This window comes from Diprion similis, chromosome 14 (assembly GCF_021155765.1).
Source record: "Diprion similis isolate iyDipSimi1 chromosome 14, iyDipSimi1.1, whole genome shotgun sequence".
NCBI classification, from domain to species: Eukaryota; Metazoa; Arthropoda; class Insecta; order Hymenoptera; family Diprionidae; genus Diprion; species Diprion similis.
The window spans coordinates 10,973,149-10,991,564 of NC_060118.1; the positions used below are offsets into that span (position 1 = coordinate 10,973,149).

The 18,416-nt window shown below is 41.3% G+C and overlaps 1 protein-coding gene across 2 annotated transcripts in view; it reads right to left on the reverse strand.

The window, feature by feature from the left end:
• The window catches only part of LOC124414520 (mucin-5AC), a 95,554-nt gene continuing 77,138 nt past the window's right edge, over nucleotides 1–18,416 (reverse strand). Inside the window, exons 3-8 of one of the 2 annotated variants that reach the window (XM_046895476.1) lie at nucleotides 17,826–17,882; nucleotides 8,803–8,846; nucleotides 4,793–4,946; nucleotides 4,666–4,713; nucleotides 4,019–4,134; nucleotides 1–3,922 (exon numbers count right to left, since the gene is read on the reverse strand). In XM_046895476.1, coding sequence (XP_046751432.1) covers nucleotides 80–3,922; nucleotides 4,019–4,134; nucleotides 4,666–4,713; nucleotides 4,793–4,946; nucleotides 8,803–8,846; nucleotides 17,826–17,853 — 4,233 coding nt within the window. In that variant the 5' untranslated portion in view covers nucleotides 17,854–17,882 and the 3' untranslated portion in view covers nucleotides 1–79. The remainder of the gene's footprint in view (nucleotides 3,923–4,018; nucleotides 4,135–4,665; nucleotides 4,714–4,792; nucleotides 4,947–8,802; nucleotides 8,847–17,825; nucleotides 17,883–18,416) is intronic. The other variant, XM_046895477.1, reaches the window with a different exon arrangement.

An 18,416-nucleotide genomic window follows, 5' to 3' on the forward strand; every position in this document is an offset into this window, starting at 1 on the left:
TTAAATCGATTACGTTACAACCGATTCTGATTTAATACCTCAATATATATTTATATAACGTATCCGATCAGGTAACGGATCAGCCCCACTTAGCAGCTATGGTATAAAGCGAGCGTAAAAGTTCGAGGGCTCGATTATCGGCGGGCGATTCTGCTTCTATAGACAATGAATTTTCCGCCTCGGAAGGATCGGCATCGTCCGATCTAACGATTGGCATCGGTGGTTCGGTGGTGGGCCTGAACTTCCGGCTCATCCTGGAGCGGAAAGTGGTAACGGAAACTGGCGTCGTGGTGTCGGCCGATTGGAGATCGCCACTTCCGGTGGATAGGCGAAGGCTGCTAATGCCGTTTACAATGTCGCGGGACTCCTGGGAGTTGAACTCGTTGACGGGAGTCCTGAGGAGCGCATCGAGTAGCTGCTGCCTCTCTTGTTCCATGGTTTTGTTCATGGGTCCCTTGCAGTGGCTGATTAGAAGCAAAACGAGCTGTCGAACGGTGGAGTTACTGTCAGCCTGTTTCATCACCCTCATCAGCCGATTCGAGCTGGTCGAATTCAGAGCCCCGAACATCTCCTGAGCTCTGATGATCTCGTTTTCGGTAACGTTAAGGGCGCCAAAGCTGAGGCTTGGACTCGTTGCCGAGCTTACTGACGACGTGATGGTCGTCACGATGCTCGAATGCGTCGTGTAGCTCGGTGACGGCGTCGCTGTGTTCTCCGAGTAGGTCGTTGGTAGCAGGGTGAACGCCGTTGGTGAATCGTTTTCACCGGAAGACCATCGCCACTGCGAAGAGTCAGTGGCCAGAGATTCCTGACTTGGAGTCGGCGTCGTCGTGCCAAAGACCGCATCTTCCCCTGAGCTCGTCAACCCCTGGTTGATCCGTTTCGGGTCAAAGAACACAGTCGTTTCCCAGAGTCTCGCAACGGTCGGCGAGGCGGTCCAATGGGTCGTCGAAGGCTGTTGAGTGTACTTTTGCGGACCGTTTTCTGACTGAAGAGTCGTTCCGACACTCGGATAGTCCGTTGTGGTTGTGACAAGTTCAGACTCCGGGGATTTTCCACCGCTCCAAAGATCGTTGAAGCTGTTGCTGTAGTCGGAGTAGGTACTGCCAGCGGTAGCCAGTGACTCGTCGTTGTGCCTCGGACTCCGTGTTGTGAAATCGTAATAATTTATCCTGAAGGGTCTTCGGGAAGTAGTGAAAAGCTCGTTGTCATCCTGATAGGCGGACGAAGTGGGATTCGCGGTGGTCGACTCCTCGGTTCGAAACTCTTCGACAGGTTCCGGGGTGATGACGAAGTTGTCGACGCTTCCGTAGTCCGCAAAGATGTTCGTTTGGGCTTGATCATAAGACGCTGGTGTCGCCTCTGGGACGTATCCATCTCCGATAGGCGTCACACCCTCGGGTTTCACTCCTTCTCCATACGGCGAATGGGTGAGGGCACTATTGTTCTGGAAACCACCGAATCGGTTCCTCGATTCCACCGCACCGATTGGAACGTAGCTGTCATAGTCGGAAGTCGCAGGAGCGCTGGGTCCACTGGCCTCGGAATTGTAGTTGAAAATACCGTCGTTGCGGGATGATCTAAACACGTGGTTTACCTCCTGGGCGATATCGTTTTTGGCCTCGTCATTCGACGATCGGAAGTCACTGGACTGAGCCTCGTTCAAAGACTCGTCAATCACACCCGGAGTAGTGTACAAAGTCTGATACGTCATCTCAGCGGGTGTGAAGAGGGTCTGAGTAGTCGCGGGATACGGAGTGGTTGGCTTCTTCCTTCTCGACGTCTTCGTCACGTCGGAAAAGTCCAGTACCTCGTCCTTTTCCTTAGTCGCTGATGGATAGTCGTCCTGGGTGGTTGGATAGACAGTCGTACTCTCGGTGAACTCGGACCCCGTTGTGGTGGGAGGTTCGGTGGGTCTGATTTCGGTCAGTACCTTCCTGAAGGTTTCGGGGTCCTGAAGGTAGGCGGAAAGGGCGTGAGTAAAGACCTGAGCGAGCTCGCGTAGTTTTGGGTTATTTTTTCGCTGATTGGTCCCGCTGACCGGTCCCTGGCTCTGCTGGAGGTCGAGGTCATTGTCAGGGTCGTCTTCTTCAGCCAGCCTTGTGTTAGTCGTGACATCCTCTACCGCCTGGATGGCAGAGTTGATATTAAAGAGGTTAGAGTACGACTTGACGGTATTCTGAGTGAGCAGGTTCGTCGGAAGTTCCGCCGATACGGATTTCTCCGTAGTGACGACTGCCTCACCCTCCCCGTCGCCTATTCTGACCGCAGTATCGGTCGAAGTCTCATTCGAGTCAAAATTCTCGCCAGCAGTAGCGAAATAGAGAGCCAAAGTATGCAAGGTAGCCGGACCAGAAGAAGGTGGAATACTAAGTCCATCTCTTGTTCCATTGTGCATTCCAGTGGTTGGCGAAGTCGCTTCCAGTTCCTGAAGAGAATGCAACATGTCAATGGCATGCTCACGTTCCGTTTCAACGATCTCGTGACCTGCTCCAGTCCTCTTCTGATCAGGAATGGTTGGTACTGTAGCCGTATACACGGGAGGCTTGCTGGTGGATGTGGTGGTGGTGGTGGTAGTGGAATATGCGTAGTTCTTAGTAAACGGAACGTAAGGTCCGATGGTGGAACCAATCTTGCCGTACTTGTACGTGAAGCTCGTGTCATAGGGGCTCAAACTCTTTCCGGTGACTGGGGATTGGTCAGAGGTGAATCCCTCGGTAGTCAGAGTCGTTCCTTCTGTAGTAAAGGCCTCGGATTTCCCGGAGGTTGTTTGGTCAAAGGTGGACCACGTCGTAGAGGCCTCAGTTGCTGTTCCACCGCTGCCACCGAGTCTGTACGTGTCGGTATTGACATACGGTCTCTGGGTGGAGGGAAAGTTGGTAGCCTGAGTATAGCCCTGGGTGTAAGTCTCCACCGTAGCTTCCGAGCTTTCCTGCCGGCCGGAAGTCGTGGTTTGAGGATTCGAATACGGCGTCTGAGTCGCAGTGTTATACCGATAGACATCGGTGTTCACGTAAGCTCTTTGAGTCGTAGTTCCGAGATACGAGGTTGGCGTGGTTGAGGTCGTCCGGGGTACGAAGATCGGCGCGAAGGTCGGGAACGGCGCTTTCTGAGGCGTCCCATTCTGCCCAAAGGCGTCCTTGTATCCCTCGGTACTGCTGACCTGGTTTGGTGAGTAAAAACTGTTGAACTGATTGTACTGGAAGGCCTTGTTGTATCTGTTGTTTCGACTCGTAGCGAAGGCCGCGCTTTCCGCGGGCTGTTGGTACTCTCTGAACGGACTGGCGGTCGTCGTTAGTTCGTTAAAGTTGTTCCTTGACTCGCCGAAGGCCTTTGGAGTCCTGTAATTGACCTTCTCGTCTTGGAGAGCGTTCGAGTTTGGTGTGGCACTAAAGTGGTCCTGGAAATTGACTCCTTGCTTTCCCTGACCGGTTCGAGTGTTGAAATTTTGTCTAACGTTTTGCTGGATATCGGTATTCCTGTCAGCCTGCTGATTAAAGTTGTAGTTTTGGGTGGACTGACTGCCTCTAGACTGCTGCTGTTGACCAAATTGGTTTCCATTTCTTCCAATCTGTTCCGAGTTCTTCTCTCCGCTCTCACTTGCAGCATCCTGATTCTGACCAAACGGATTGGTCCGCCCGTTCTGCCTTCCGTCGTAATCGATGTTCTGATTCTGCGTCTGGTAGTAAACCTGCCCGGTATTTTTGCCACTGGCTCTGTGGAACTCCGAGTTCATCTTCTTCGCTTCTGCACGTTTTCGATCTTCTTCAGCTAGCTGCTCGGCGCTCTGCTCATACAGCTCAGGCGACTTGCTGCAGTCCACTTTGAACCACCAATCACATATCAGCTGCGACTGTTGGAATATCGTGCCGTTTGGACAGAGGAACGAGATCTTCCTTCCGTTATCGCAAATGTGAAAGACCTGAAGAGAAGAAGAAAACCGAATGTGAGAAAGAGTCCGCAGTCAAATTTTTTTGTGGGATCTAAACTACCTTCAATAAAAATCCCTCCAGCTCACCTGACAGTTCGTTTCTGGATCCGCGTAGTAGCCACCCTTGAGGCCTCGGCAGCTGAACTTCGTGGCTGGAATGGTGGTCAGGACGGGAAAGTCGACTCCGGGTTGTCCCATGACACCTAAGGGTGTTAAAAAATTTATTCACTGCTTTCTGTCAGGGGTACTAACGGATTTAAGTATTCTACGATCGAGACAAGATGCCAGAACGAATCACGCGACGGTCATGCGAGTTCAATGAGGAAAGAAGTGAAATTTGGCACAAGGTCAGTACCAATTTCCACGTGTATATCGTTTCGAAGCAAATTAACCAAGCGGATCGCAGAGAGACGTAGGAAGTTATTTGAAACACGTGCGGGATTAACTACAACGCGCCTCAAGATCTCATTACTGATTGTATTTAGAGGCAATTTAGCCCCACGAAATTCACATCATGCCAACGTTGAGAAACGGAGATTAGTAAAGCCGCTCTGATTAAACCTGACGTTTGGAACGACTAATAACCAGGAATCATTGGTGTGGATATACTGTTTCTTTGAGCTATCACGAGGGGGAGAGACTGATACACCTAATAGCTCATGCTGGATTGGAGGTAAGATAAAAACGAAGAAGGATCATGCACGTGCTGAAGATACTAATGATGAGTGACAAACCCGCGCCCTTTAGCCACTCCTTGAGCAAGTCCTCGTTGCCAAAGAAAACTAAGAGACGATAGCGATTAAGAGGTGTTCGAATGGCACTTAGGCCGTAATAAGATCCGTGGTGATTGTGGCATCAAACCTTGGTACATTAGGTACTCGCCATTCTTCGCGGGGGCGAGCCGCTTGACGACCGTCTTCAGGGACTCGACATCCTCCTGGGACGCCTCGACACTGGCCAGGTCTAGTTCCGTCAGAAACTCGGGCAGTCTGGCTCGCTGATCATCGTCCTGAGCCTGTGAAAATGCGAAAATGCACAAGAATTAAATTGAGAAATACGATCAGTTGATGAGGAATGAGGATCGAGGCAATTAATTCTCAGTCTTCCTTCCTTCCTTCCCCCTCTGAGAAAGGAAGTACCAGGGAGCCAGGAAGTCGATCAAACCGTTTCCCGTCGCTTTCGACTGGGTTATATAAGCACGAGGTGGATCGGGTAATCCTCGCAGAACGAATGACGCTCGCAGGTTGTTTCCCAGTTCAGAAAGCCAGACTCTCGCAAGGTTCTCGACATCCCGCAATGCTGATGCTTCCAACACACCAGATGTGACTAGGTTGACTATAACAAGGATTACGTACTGGAAACACCGGAAACCTTTGTCAGCGAACATGGAGTCGAGGGTGTCACGCATTTTAACGAGACGTCCAGGATTCGCTTCCCCGAATTCACGTACACAGCTAAAATAAATGTGATGTTCTCCAGGAAACTGGATGGTTTGAAAATGATTCCAGTTTCTAAATACTGGCAATTCCAGAAGGGACGTTACATCCTCTTGTCTAATTCTTCAACCCATCGTTGAACCTCTGGTTATTGATTTGTTTTGCCTTTCTCGCGGCAGAAGCTAAACACCCGACTTCACTGAGTCTCTAGGAATGCGAGTCGTCGATTAGATTTCGCAACAAGGAGTCGAGGAATCGTCCAATCTCTCTCACTCCGTTCATCGCTCCCGCTACTCAGCTTCTCTCTTTGAACGTTCCGCGAAGAAGCTGCTGCGTTCACACGCGCAAAAGCAGAGGAGGCTGGCAGGCGTGCTCCAGATTCTTCTCGGCCATCTCAAGGTCCAGAAAAGGAAAGGCTGAGATCTCCGTTTGATCCGAGGTGGAGACTATCTTCACCGCTAAACGATCCTCGTAACTAATGACACGTTAGTCACCCATCTAGTGCACTAAGAGTCGAGTCAATTCTAACATCTTCGATCGATCGACGTTAGTTTGCACCTGGAAATCGATTTCGAGGTTGAAACGTGATACAAATTCATGATACAAACTCCGGGAGTTTGAAAGGTCACGAATGGCGCCGGTTTACGATGAATCCGTGATTCCGTAACCCCGCATCATCATCCCCGTCGTGATCCTCGATGTGCGACCGACGATTAGCATTTCGAAGAAGAAGAAAAAGGAGAAAGAGGAGGAGGCTGAAAATGTGCCAAGGCGAAGCCGAGATTTCATTCGTCGATTATCGAGCAACGGTCTGTATCGCCGAGCCGCGAATACTCGGTTAGGAGGCGATGACGTGGCCTCGGCTACGCTTAATTGCGTAATTCCGTTTCTGCTCCTGCCGTCTAGCTCCGAGCCTCCAGAGTACAGGTTCTACCGGTTCATTGCGGCACTGGATCCGTTTGAATATTTACGAGACGCTCGAGAGGTGAGCTGGGTGCAAGCTGTCCAGGAATTATAAAACAGGAATTCCGAACGCTCCAGTTATCCTGCAAGGTCCTCAAGGAAACGCCTCGAAACCCTCTCCTCCAGAGCTCAATCGCTCCTCCGACAGTTTTACTTATTCTAATTGCCTCCGTTTTATTTCCCAGCTCGATAAGCACACCACGTTTTTTATTTGCCCTGTTTCTTTCTGAAAAGAGACCAATTTTCATCCTAGAAAAGCCGCGCAAGGATAAAGGACTTGGAATAGATCGATAGTTCTTCTTCAAGTTTCTATTCGCTATTTATTATCACTAATTACGCGCCAGACGACCTGATTATAAACTCGGTGTGTATAGCGTGCAACCCAAGATAATTACACCAATGCCGGAAGACGCCGACTGGCAAACAATGGCCCGTTTTCGGCTATAACTTACAACCCATGCGTGTAAAGTGAACGCGCATGATGGCGTAGGAGGTAAAAATGTCTCTGATCCTCTCTACCGATTATTTTCGTCATATTTACTCTCACGTTTCAGCTGTCATGAACAATCCTTAGAAAAATATATCCAAACCACTTGACGACAGAACCACACCAGGAACACGTGTTTCCAATGCATTCGACAGAAGATGAGGATCGATTACGCGCAAAGCAGAAACTCGTGACGCGTCCTTTTCTCTTCCTGACTTCCATCCTCCGGGTGAAAATTTCGCACTGCCGCGCGTGTTTACGCAACTGTTGGATCAAAGGCGGATCAAGAAGCGACCCTAGTCGTAATTCCAATTGTCAAGTGGAACAAGACTAGCTGCTCTGCTCGTAAGGATTCAACGAGGCGAAACAGCGATCCGTCAGAGCCGGACTCTGAGGGACGATCCCTGGTTGACGTGGTTCCGGCAGGCATCCTGGAGCTCTGTAGATCCCTCTTCTCTTCGCGTGTTTCGTCCATTGTTCCATGACGGATATTTCTCGCGCACCGACCACTGTACCTCCCCCCCTCCCTCCCCCTTTCTCCACGACTGATAGGCCTCGCTTCCAGAGCTTCCCGTTCCCCCAAACTCCACTCCAGACTTCCTGTCCATGGACGTTACTGTCCAGACTGTCGAATGTTGCCTCATTCAACGCCTTCCATTGTCTAGCCACTCCGATGAGCTGTGCTGGGCGATTTAATCAAAGAGACGAAAATACGAAATTTTCAATTTTTTAATTTTTGTAAAGATGATACTCGTAGTTTGAAAATGTGATTGAAACTACTTAATCGTGGATGACACGAATTTTGATTTCTTCGAAAAAATCTTGTTAATAGTCTATGATTTTCAGGACTGCGACATAAAATTAAAATGCACTCGTTCATCTGGACTTAAAAAAATTTCAGTCCATTTTTTCTTTCCGCTCCTGAAAGGATGAGGTCAGGAATGTGAAATCGAGGGACTTGAAGGCGGTGCATCAAGTTAAGCCAGGAATGCTTTATATACAGATGACAAAAGTATGCCAGAATTTATCGGCCCGAGTTCCTAAGGGACTCAGCGGAATCTAAGGGGTAGAGTATAAGGTATAATACGATATATGCCTGTGTATGTATATACAATTCCCATGTAAGGCAGCGGACGAAAAGGTTGTCCGATTCACATCGACGGATCGATATGTACATAATATTATGTACACCTATGTATATGTGAAAGGAACTTTCATCTCTTATCATATGGCGAGAGCTTAGACGGAGCTTATTCGATTCTTTACTTCTTTCTCAATTTTCTTTTACCCGTCACATCCCCGGCATGGAAACGGCCCAAGATTGCAAAAATCCGTATATCCTCATACGTGTCGTTGAAGTAAATGGTCAGTTTCCCATTTTTTTTTTTTTTTTTTCTTTTTCTGGGGGGGTAAGAATTCATATCAGGTTTGAAAAAAGCTCCAGCTCACAAGGAGAAAAATTTCAGCGGCTGCCTTTTACCTGGAATAATTATAATCGAAAGTTTTTTCAATTGTTTACAATTTGTGATATCACAGCAGAATTCTTTGTCTCTAGGTCGAGTTTGATGTAATCAGTGTGGCAATAAAAATGATAATAAAATTCCAAGTCGGAAGAATTATTCAAAGGGTGTACGGAAAGAAAAATTTGTTGGGAGCGAACCGCTCGGCGAAAACGAATAAGAAAAAGAATTTTCTCCATTTCGTAGTCGATTCGCTGATCTAAAAGTCAACTTGCTTGGCTTTGTTGTTACTAGATAATATTATTTTTACACGCCCATGGAGCATAAATATTCTTTTTTTCATTTTCCAGCATCTATTTCGAGTCCTCTCTGCAATCGTCTGATGTATTATTATTACAATTCAATATCTGAAGCTTGGTTTTCTTTAAATAAATTTAATTCCTTGTGACGAAATGTGGCAGAAAAAAAAAATATTAATAAATAAAAAGAAATAGTAATCATTATTTATCAATGCTAAAATTTTACCTTTGTTTTGCAACGGACAGATGCAACGATCGCTGCGATCAGGCCTGAAACAGAAGAACAAAAATGAAAGCGTTAATAGATACGTTACGCAAGAGATGAAGAGGTTTTAAAATGAAGTACAACCAACTGAATTGAAAGGTGATGAAAGGGGTGAAGAAAAATATCTATCGATCGGTAGATCGTTTGATGGATTAGCCGTTCGAGCCGTCTCGCCAGGAACCTAATTTAATCCCGACCAAACGGAGATTGCCCGAATCGACGAACGTAATCCGTTTAAAGCTGTGTGTAGTATAGTAATACACTCTATGCTGTATAATCTAAGATTCGCTTTATCGTCAGAAGCGAAAGAGCATCAGAGCGAGGCTTTCCGAGCTCAGCTGAACAAAAACAAAAAAAAAAAAACAAAAAAAATCCCTCAGAGTTACGGTCTCAAATTTTTCTTCTTTCCTTTTTTTTTTTTTTTATTCATTTTATTTTATTATTTTTTTTTTTTTTTACTCATTAATCTCACGAATCGAATATTCACAGACTGACTCGCTATGAAATTGTTCAAAATCAGGACAAAATTCCATTCAGAATAATTGTGCAGTTTAAAAGGAATACAATAAAACAGATGTAAGAGAAATTGAAAACGCAGTTTACTCAAAGGGGTTTCCAATAAAAATGTATCACCGAGAAATTGGTTGAATATTAATTTCCTAATTTCCAATCTTTCAAGTACGTCTAAATACTCATTCTCTCAAAAGATGCCGAAAAAGAAAGAAAACCCGCAAAAAAACTGCACGTCTTTTAATATTTCGTAAAAGAAAAAAAAAAAAAAAAAAAAAAAAAAAAACAAATTGGTACAGAAAAGAGAAGGGAAAAGTTTCCGACCTCATTGTTTCTCTGGTGCGAGTAAAAGCCAGAGGAAAGTTGAAAAAGTTGTGTTTCCTCACTTTTTGTTTTTCCTTCGCAAGCCCCCCCCCCCCCCCCCCCCCCGTATTTGAGTACCTATCTCAAGATTCTTTTATAGCTACCCGTTCAAATTACAAGTTGTATACATATATATATATATATACATCGTATAAAACATGGCCGAACAAAGTGGAATCTTGTTTCTCGATGAGGTCTGGAATATTTCTAACCACTCCCGTGTCTCCTTTGTGAAATTTATTTATTTTTTTCTTCTTTTATTCCTATAAAAAAGTCCTTATTCTTCAGACTTTTTTTTTCTATACTTTGTTTGTTCTTTTGTTGTTTTTTTTTTTGTTTTTTTTTTTTTCTCTCCCTCTCTCTTCCCGCACACTTTTATCTCCTTTATCTTCACCCCCTCTTGTGTAACACGTTTTCTTTCTTCCCTCCTCCCTTGCGGGACCTTCTTGTCTTGACTCTTTTCCTCTTTCCTTCCCCTCTGAATTCTGTAAGGGAGATAGCCACCCGTAATTTCAGCCTCGAAACTTGTCCTCGCTTGGAGAGGGAACACGGATTGTAGAAAAAAGAAATCGATCCCCTACAAAAATCACACCGAGGATAAGATAACGCTGCCCTTTCGATAACCCGGAGACGGATTCCCCGATCGTCCTGACGACATGTTCAGAGGCTCAATCCAATCCGCCTTTCTCTCATCGCATCTTCGCATCTTCGGCAGTCAAAGAAGAAGTTGGGAAAAATTTAAGAGAATTAGATAAGAGAAGGAAACTGTTTTTTAAACCATTTCGTCTCTCAATATTACGCGATTTCCCAATTTTCTTCATCCCTCAATCGCGAACCCTTGAGTCGAAAATTAGCTGATGAATGAACGTCTTAGATGGTTCAGAATTGTTATAATTATTATTCATGTCCCGTTAATTATAATTAGAGCACCGTATACCAATTAAGAGAAATTTCGGTTTATCGAAGCGCGTTGAGATCGTCGATTAATATGGAGCAATCACATTCACCTACCATGTAGGTAGTTCAAAGTGTTTCACAAACAAGGGTTTCATCGCTTTGACTCATCATCTTCCAGCAACTCGTGACTCGGGTTTTTCGAGATCGATTTATAAACGTTTTCTATATATTTTTGGCCTAACGATCCTCCCGAGTAAAGTTACATCATAATAAAGTATCTCTAACTTGAATTTTACGATAAAACTTTATCGAGTGTGAGATGCATGAATTTATCCAGAAATTTTCTTTCCTCGAAGATAAAATACTTCCAAGCATTTATTACGACGATCCAGCTCAACGTTTCACGTATCAAATATATGAAATTCTCAATTTTCTAACGATTGGGAATAAAACTTTCTTCGATAATAATCCACAGTGTGTGTAGAAAAAAATTAGTAAGAAAAATCAAAAAATTTCACGGAATTTAGAAACGAGAAGAGAAAGTGAAGCAGCTCGTTCAGTTTAATAAGAATTAAAAAAAAAAAAAAAAAAACAACAACAAAAAAAACCCAAGTTCGAGTGAAACGGAGAGAAAAAAAAATTTATCAAAAGAAACTCTCAAGTAGTTTTTAATACATTTTATTTTTCTCGTTTCGTTTTCATTTCTTTTTCCCCCATGCTAAGATCCTGTTTAATTGAAATCAACTCTATCACCTTCGTTCAAGAATAATTTTTATCGCTTTGATGCGACTTTCAACTGTCGGTTAAAAATCCTTTTTTACAAAGGGAAAATGTCCTTCCGATCCCGGGAGTGGAAGGTTCGAGATTTTCCTTGAGTCCTGAATCTACTAGAATCTTTTCCGATGGCGGAGCGTTAAAATCGCGAATCCGGAAACGGGATACGTTCAAAGTCGGGAATAAATTCTTAGTGGTGGTTGGACGCGAGCCAGGATTTTCTAGGAAGAATACTCAGCTTCCTCTTTCTCCTTGTATTTTCCGCTCTTCTATTCGCCCCTAGCGTCGTTATCTCCGCTCGTCAATCCGCAAAACGAACCCATGTAATCGCCGTTTGAGTTACCGCGAAGTAAACTAGGCGGAACAGAATTATCTCGTCCCTTTACGAGGATCAACGAGGGTGGAAAACACGGAGGAAATTAATCCGGCAATCTCGAATCGACTAATAAAACCATCCCTCGAAATAAAAATCAATGATAAAAACTTTTTAATAATATTTTATCGACGGAAAATCAAACTACAGTAAATTTTCACGATTTTAACTCTGATCCTGATCCTGATTTTATAATACCAAAAGAACTTGTTTCCGTAAAAAGTAAGATGAAATCGATCCTAAATCGCGGAACCGCTGATTATTTTCATTTCGTTTTATCAAACGTCTATCTTAATCGTATCGAATTATCCTGATCCTGATCCTGATCACCTTCGCCATATGATCTCTTCGTTAATTGCACTAAATGGGCGATTTGATCACGGTTAATTTTAATTACGCCAAAAATCGTCGGTATCAACTTTCTCCAATTTCACGAAAGTTTCTATAAAATGAAAACCGAACGACGTTCAGCAGTTATTTCCGGATCCTGGGAATAAAAATTCATCAATCACCAGGCACGAAGAATCCTTTCACATTCGGATAAACTTGCCGGGGTATAAAACGAACGAATCACTTTAGACATATTTTTTTTTTCGCGAGTCAGCTGGTGATTGGTTATCGATAATCTGGACAATGTATTTACCGAGATCGTCGTGCGCGGAATGTAAAAAAGGACGCGTCACATAAATCATCTTGCGTAACTCGGTTTTCATGCGCGTTACAAAGTTTCAGACTGTCCGCACTGCTGAACCCCAAGAATTCACCTCCGCATATCTAACAAACCCATCTCAAGTTACAATATATGCCGTTAAGTGTGCGTGAAACTTCCGTTTTTCCCGTGCAGATCTCAATTTTTTTTTTTTATAAACTTTTTTAAAATCAATATAAATTTTATTTTTGTTTTCGAACAAATATATGAAAATAGCTATTTATGTGGCATGCCCGTGAACCGCCTGTTTTTTTGTCAAGGATAAAGATTTCAGGACCAGCTGAAGGCGAACCGAAAGCGAGCCGGAAGCGAGTATTGAAATTATACGAGCCAAAAAATGGTTTACGGGCATGCCACGTGCAATATTTTTTACGGTATGGGCATTGAAAAGCAAAACGAAGAGTGAGGTTATGTCGCGATCTGTTCGACGAAGCTACTTTATTCGCCAGTTTGGGATGCGCACTTCGAACTGCGCAACAAAACTACGGAATAAAGACTTTATTCCGCAACTTTGTTCGCTGTCGTATAAAGCGTCACTTTACGGAACGAAAACTGCCACAAAAAGTTGACTTTCCAATGCCCATGCCGTAAAAACAGATTTTTTTCTCTTCAATCAAACATTAAACAATTAAATTTTTCGAATAAAGTATTATATTGAAGACTTATTATTGTTAACCTGAAATTATCACGGTATTAAATAATAAAAATTAAAAATTTATTATACAACTAACTTCTCCCTGATTAACGATATCAATAATTTATCTATTAATTGATATAAATGATTATAATACTATAAATATACGTATGAAATTTTTTTTTCTTCCATCATTTTTAAGAAACTTGATTATTTTATCAATAGTTTATCAATAATTGAGAAAATAATTATGATGAAAAATTAGGGACGATTCGAGAGGCTGATTTAATGATTGTGGATTGTTCGTACGGACGGAAATACATTCTTCATCGTATGTACGTACGTTATTCACCCGTTATTATAAATTTCACAGTTCAGGATGAAATTGGCGTGATGAAATTTTCATTCATTGTATCTCGCTGGTGTAACAATGAAGTCTCAATATCTGAGAATGGCATCGGCGTATTAAAAATACTCGTTATACGTAAGTGAGGGTAAATAAATTACGCGCTTGGTGATACAAAGAAGCTACTATTTTTCCATTCTTTCTCTGGAAAATTAATAATTTGCAATAATTTAACTGTTCAAATTCCACTCTGCATTACAGAGGTTAAAATTTCTCTCAACAATATTTGCAAGAAAAAATATTAAATTTGTATGAAACTTCCATTACTTCTACTTTATGAATATACACTTGAGATCGAAGAGTTTCAAGAAGAATTCAAACAAATTTAATGATCCTTTATATTCTCGATTTTACCAGGAAAATGAAGATCTTCAAACATCGCGAAAGGTCATTCCTTCGCTTCAACGTCAAAAAGGATGTAATTTATCATCAAACAATCTACACCATTTGACCTTTCCAAAGCAGACGAAACGAGAAGTGAAAAAAGTAATACGTCTAGAAGAAAAATGGCAAAAATAAAAATAAATAAAAACAACAACAACTCAAATAGCAAAATTTTTTTTCATATCCTCAATATTCGCCGAAATAAAACGTCGACACGTTCTTTTTATTATTTGTCCTCTTGCAATGAAATAATCGCTTCCACCGATAAAACATCAGGATAAGAACGTTCTTCGGTTTCGTTTTATTTACGATGTTTCTTCTTCGGGCTTTCTGTTCATTTTTTTTTTCTCTCTCTCTTTTTCTTTTGTTCCTTTGCTTTTCTTTTTCTCTCTCTTTTTATTCTGGGTCATCGAAGCTTACGAGTTATAGGCGCAGTGTGTGTATCATATCCTTGAACCCAGTGAAGATCCGCAAGGCAAGGATCTATTCCCTCGTTTTCCCACGGTCAGTAAAAAGTGCCAAAGGCCATTCATCTTCCCATTGGACCCTTCTTCCAGCTTCCAACAGTGTATATATATATATATAGCCGTGCATTGGATCACGAAATCGAGGTTGAGAAGCCGGCAAAGATGGAAAATCAGCAACGCGGACTTAAATGTGGCGTTTCTCGATAGGGAAAAAAAGATATCCGGAAGTGATAACGCGGTAATCAAGCGCCGCCGTTTTAAACGGCGCGCAACAAAAGACCCCATCTTTTGTATAAATATAGTCCTTGTAACAGAATCACTCGTCTGTAGAGTCCATCTTCACACCGCAGATCACCGCACAGAATTAACAAGGTCGTTGTTCAATCCAATCTCTTTCAATTTTTATTTCTTTTCCTTCCTTCCTTTCTCTCTCTCTCTCTCTCTCTCACTCCCCGTTGAACTTCCACGTCTTCTTTATTATACGTAACAATTCGAGGATTATGAATAGCTATTTTCAATAGTCCAAATTTTAGTCTAAACTCTAGTCTAGTCTTAGTCTCGTGTTACGAAATGTTAGTTTTTAATGTTTTAAGAGTCCAACCCAAAGGACAGCTCAAAAAAAAAATTTTAAGATGTCACTCCAAATTTTTTTAAATGTCAAAAATCGTCGAAAAATTACATTAAAAAAATTATATTTTCAGTATTTTGTTCCATTTTTAATTCATGTCGTGGTGTATTGTTATCGATTCTTTCTTACTAAATTGAAGAAAAAAAATTTATCAAATTTTAATATGATTATTAAAAGGTCGCTCGAAAAGATCTAAAGAAATGCACCAAAAAGTTGAAAAAAAATTATGAGCGACCTTTCAAAATTCAAATTTTGAACTGAAACTTTCGGAAACTTATTTTTTTTTTTGTCTATAAAAATTATACCGTAACGAGAAAAAAAATGTAAAAGAAAAACGATTTTTGACGATTTCTGACGTTTTAAAAAATGTGGAGCGACCTCTTAAAATTTTCTTTTCGAACTGTCCTTTAGAGTGGGCTCTTAAAACATCAAAAACTAACATTTTGTCATACGAAACTCAAAAAAAAACAAAAAAAAAGTCGGTTTTTTTGCGCCACCCTAACATATATAGATAAATGTGTATAGAATTGTATAAATCGCACAAGCGTGAGTGAGCTTTCGGTAAAGTAGTCGACAGGCAACGTGCGAATTTCCCATGTGGTGGAAATTTAATCGGCTTGAACCGCGCGTGTATTGCGGAGGCGTTAATTGCGTCAGTCAAATCCCTGAAACGGTATTCGTTGAAACTGGACGAATGTCTCTGAGAGTTGAGCGAAATATTAACGGTAGGTAAAGTTACGCTGGTGAAAGATCGAATAGATCAATTATTCTGGACGTTGATCATTGTTTCAAGTCGTCATCTATATAACTTAGATTGAAATAAAAATATGAAGGCCATTAAAATTTCATAGTATTTTCATCCGATTTTCTTAGCTGTTGATCCGATTATGTTCGATATGCTTTTTGATTTTTCAAAAATCCAGCTAGTCTGAGCAGAGTTAAATAAAGAAATCACGGAAAAATGCTCCCAAAAAGTCCCTTTGAATGTTTTCGGTCGGAAATTTGCAGCTTTGCAAAAACGTTAGAATATATTTATTCAAAGAGACTTTGATAAGTCTGCAGAATTTTTATTTTCTATAGAAAACGAGAAGCTGCGAGAATGAGAAAAGGAAAAAGAACAAGGATCAAACCGACGAGAGTCTCGCTTCTCTTCCTCCATTTGTATGTACAAACAAAAATAGACGACAAGCCTCTAATGAAAATTCAATGCAATTGAGAAGACCGGAAATTTCCCCAAAAGACGATCCATAATCCATAAATTACGATTCGTTGGGCAATGGGTAGCTGTATAATAAAAAGCATGATGAAATTCGTTCAATAGAGATCAACCTTGAGCTGAATAAAGGTATTATATTGAGTGCCTCAGACCGAAACGAAACAACGAAAAATCCTTCGATCACTTAAAGATTTTTCGAATCGTTTCTAATATAATTTTGAAAATTCGTCAATTGAAAAAAATCTTCGATTGTTCGATATTCGAGAGTTTTATACAGGGGAAAAAAAAAACTTTCGAACGATGAATGCCGTTTTACAGTTCTTTTGTTTTTTTTTTTTACCGAAATCTTTCAATCATTCTCGTGTAATATGGTGAATTTCTCGATGGCAAGTCCTTGGCGATTTGCGAACCTTGTCGAATCCTTGAGTTTACCGGTACAACGATTAATCGAAAACAATGGCCTGAAAAACGTCGTCGATTGAGGGCAAATTTATGCGCTGGAGGCTAAAAAAATGACCAGAAGTAATCGATTTTCTATTAAATCGATGATTTTTTCATGCAATCGGTTTGTTTCTTTTTTTTTTTCAATACCACGAACGAGGCAATAAAATAATAAATTTACGTTATTAAAGTGAAATACGAATGAATATTTTTACCTGATATTGAAAAAAAATTTTCAATGAAACCGTAAATTATGAAAAAAAAAAAAACAAAAAAAAAAATTTGGTCCGAAATTTACGAAATTTTTATTTTACACGCACCGTTTCAAAAAAAAAAAAAAAATAAATAAATACGAACCAATCGATTGAACGATTAATTTTTACCGATTCAATCGATTCGTGTTCGATTATTATTTCGGATTCGATTATTTTTGGCTTAAAGTTATAGCGGCCATCGCTATTTAGAATGAAACTTACGTTTTATTGCTAAACCAGCAGCCTTCCGACAAATGGAATGTGCTCGTGTAATATAACCATTGCACAGAAATTATTTGACAGGTGAAATAGACGCTCCGTTCCTTGACCTCGACTAACGTCTTCACATTATTCAAAAGCAGCAGCTCGGAACACGCACGATATTCCCATTTATCAATACGGCTTCACCAGGACCTCATTTATATGACTACTAAAAGCTACTTTTCATCCCCTTCACCCTCACGTCGGTGAATATTTTTTACGCCGAAATCATGCCGCGAATATTTTTTACTCTTCTTTTTTTTTTTTTACCCCCCGGAAATCATATTTCAACTGATGAAAGTGCGAAATTATTTCTTGGATAGATTTTCAGTCTCATTTCGTATACGTGTAAATACGATTTGTTCGTTACTTATTCACTCTTTTTTTTTTTTTTTTTTTTTTTTTTTTTTTTTGGTTCTGGTTTTGGTTTTGGTTTTATTTCATCGAAATTCTCTGATTTGAGAATCTTTTTTTTTTTTCTACAATTTTTCTTTGAATACGAATATAATTTTTCGAATGAAAATTAAATAAAAGTTTGATCAAAGTTTCAGTTTCTTTGAATAATTTCTTTCAATAAATGATGAGGCTTAATTGCAATACCGATGAATTAGCCTCCGAGTGAAGAGAAGAAAGTAATTTTCCTTAATTAGTAGGATTGGATACTTACACAAAAGTGTGAATAAATTGGGACCCATTGTCCCGAGTAAATCGCTGCTCAGACCTCCTGAAACATGAAAAACGAAACATAACGATTAATAAACAATGTATAAGGAAAAAAATCGATGGAATGAATAAGAGGAAAAAAAGAAAGAAAGAAAAAAAGAAAAAAAAAAATTCCCCCAAAGTCTTTTCTCCCCGCGAAGGCCTCGCCATTTATTCTTCTCGATATCGAATTGCGCAAAATATGCGCATACAAATAAATGACGATTGATTATTCATCAGAGGGTTCGATTGTTCCCTCGAGAATAATCGTTAGAATCGGTGGTGTTGCGTCCTTTGTAGACAAACGCGATACCGCATCGAGGTAACAATGGCGGTTTTAGCTGGCGCCTTCGAGTACCGTAGTGCTCGAGACAAGACGATTTCGGAACAATTGGAACAATCGAAATCCCGTGCATAGGTACATATAATTATCAACGCCTCGTGTTTTCGCCAGGAATTAGCATAAGAGGATTGCAATTAAGACGCGGGGAAACCGGCTTTGTTGAATTATTCAAATTGGTCCCAACAATTCGTCCTGCTTCGTAATAATTCGGAT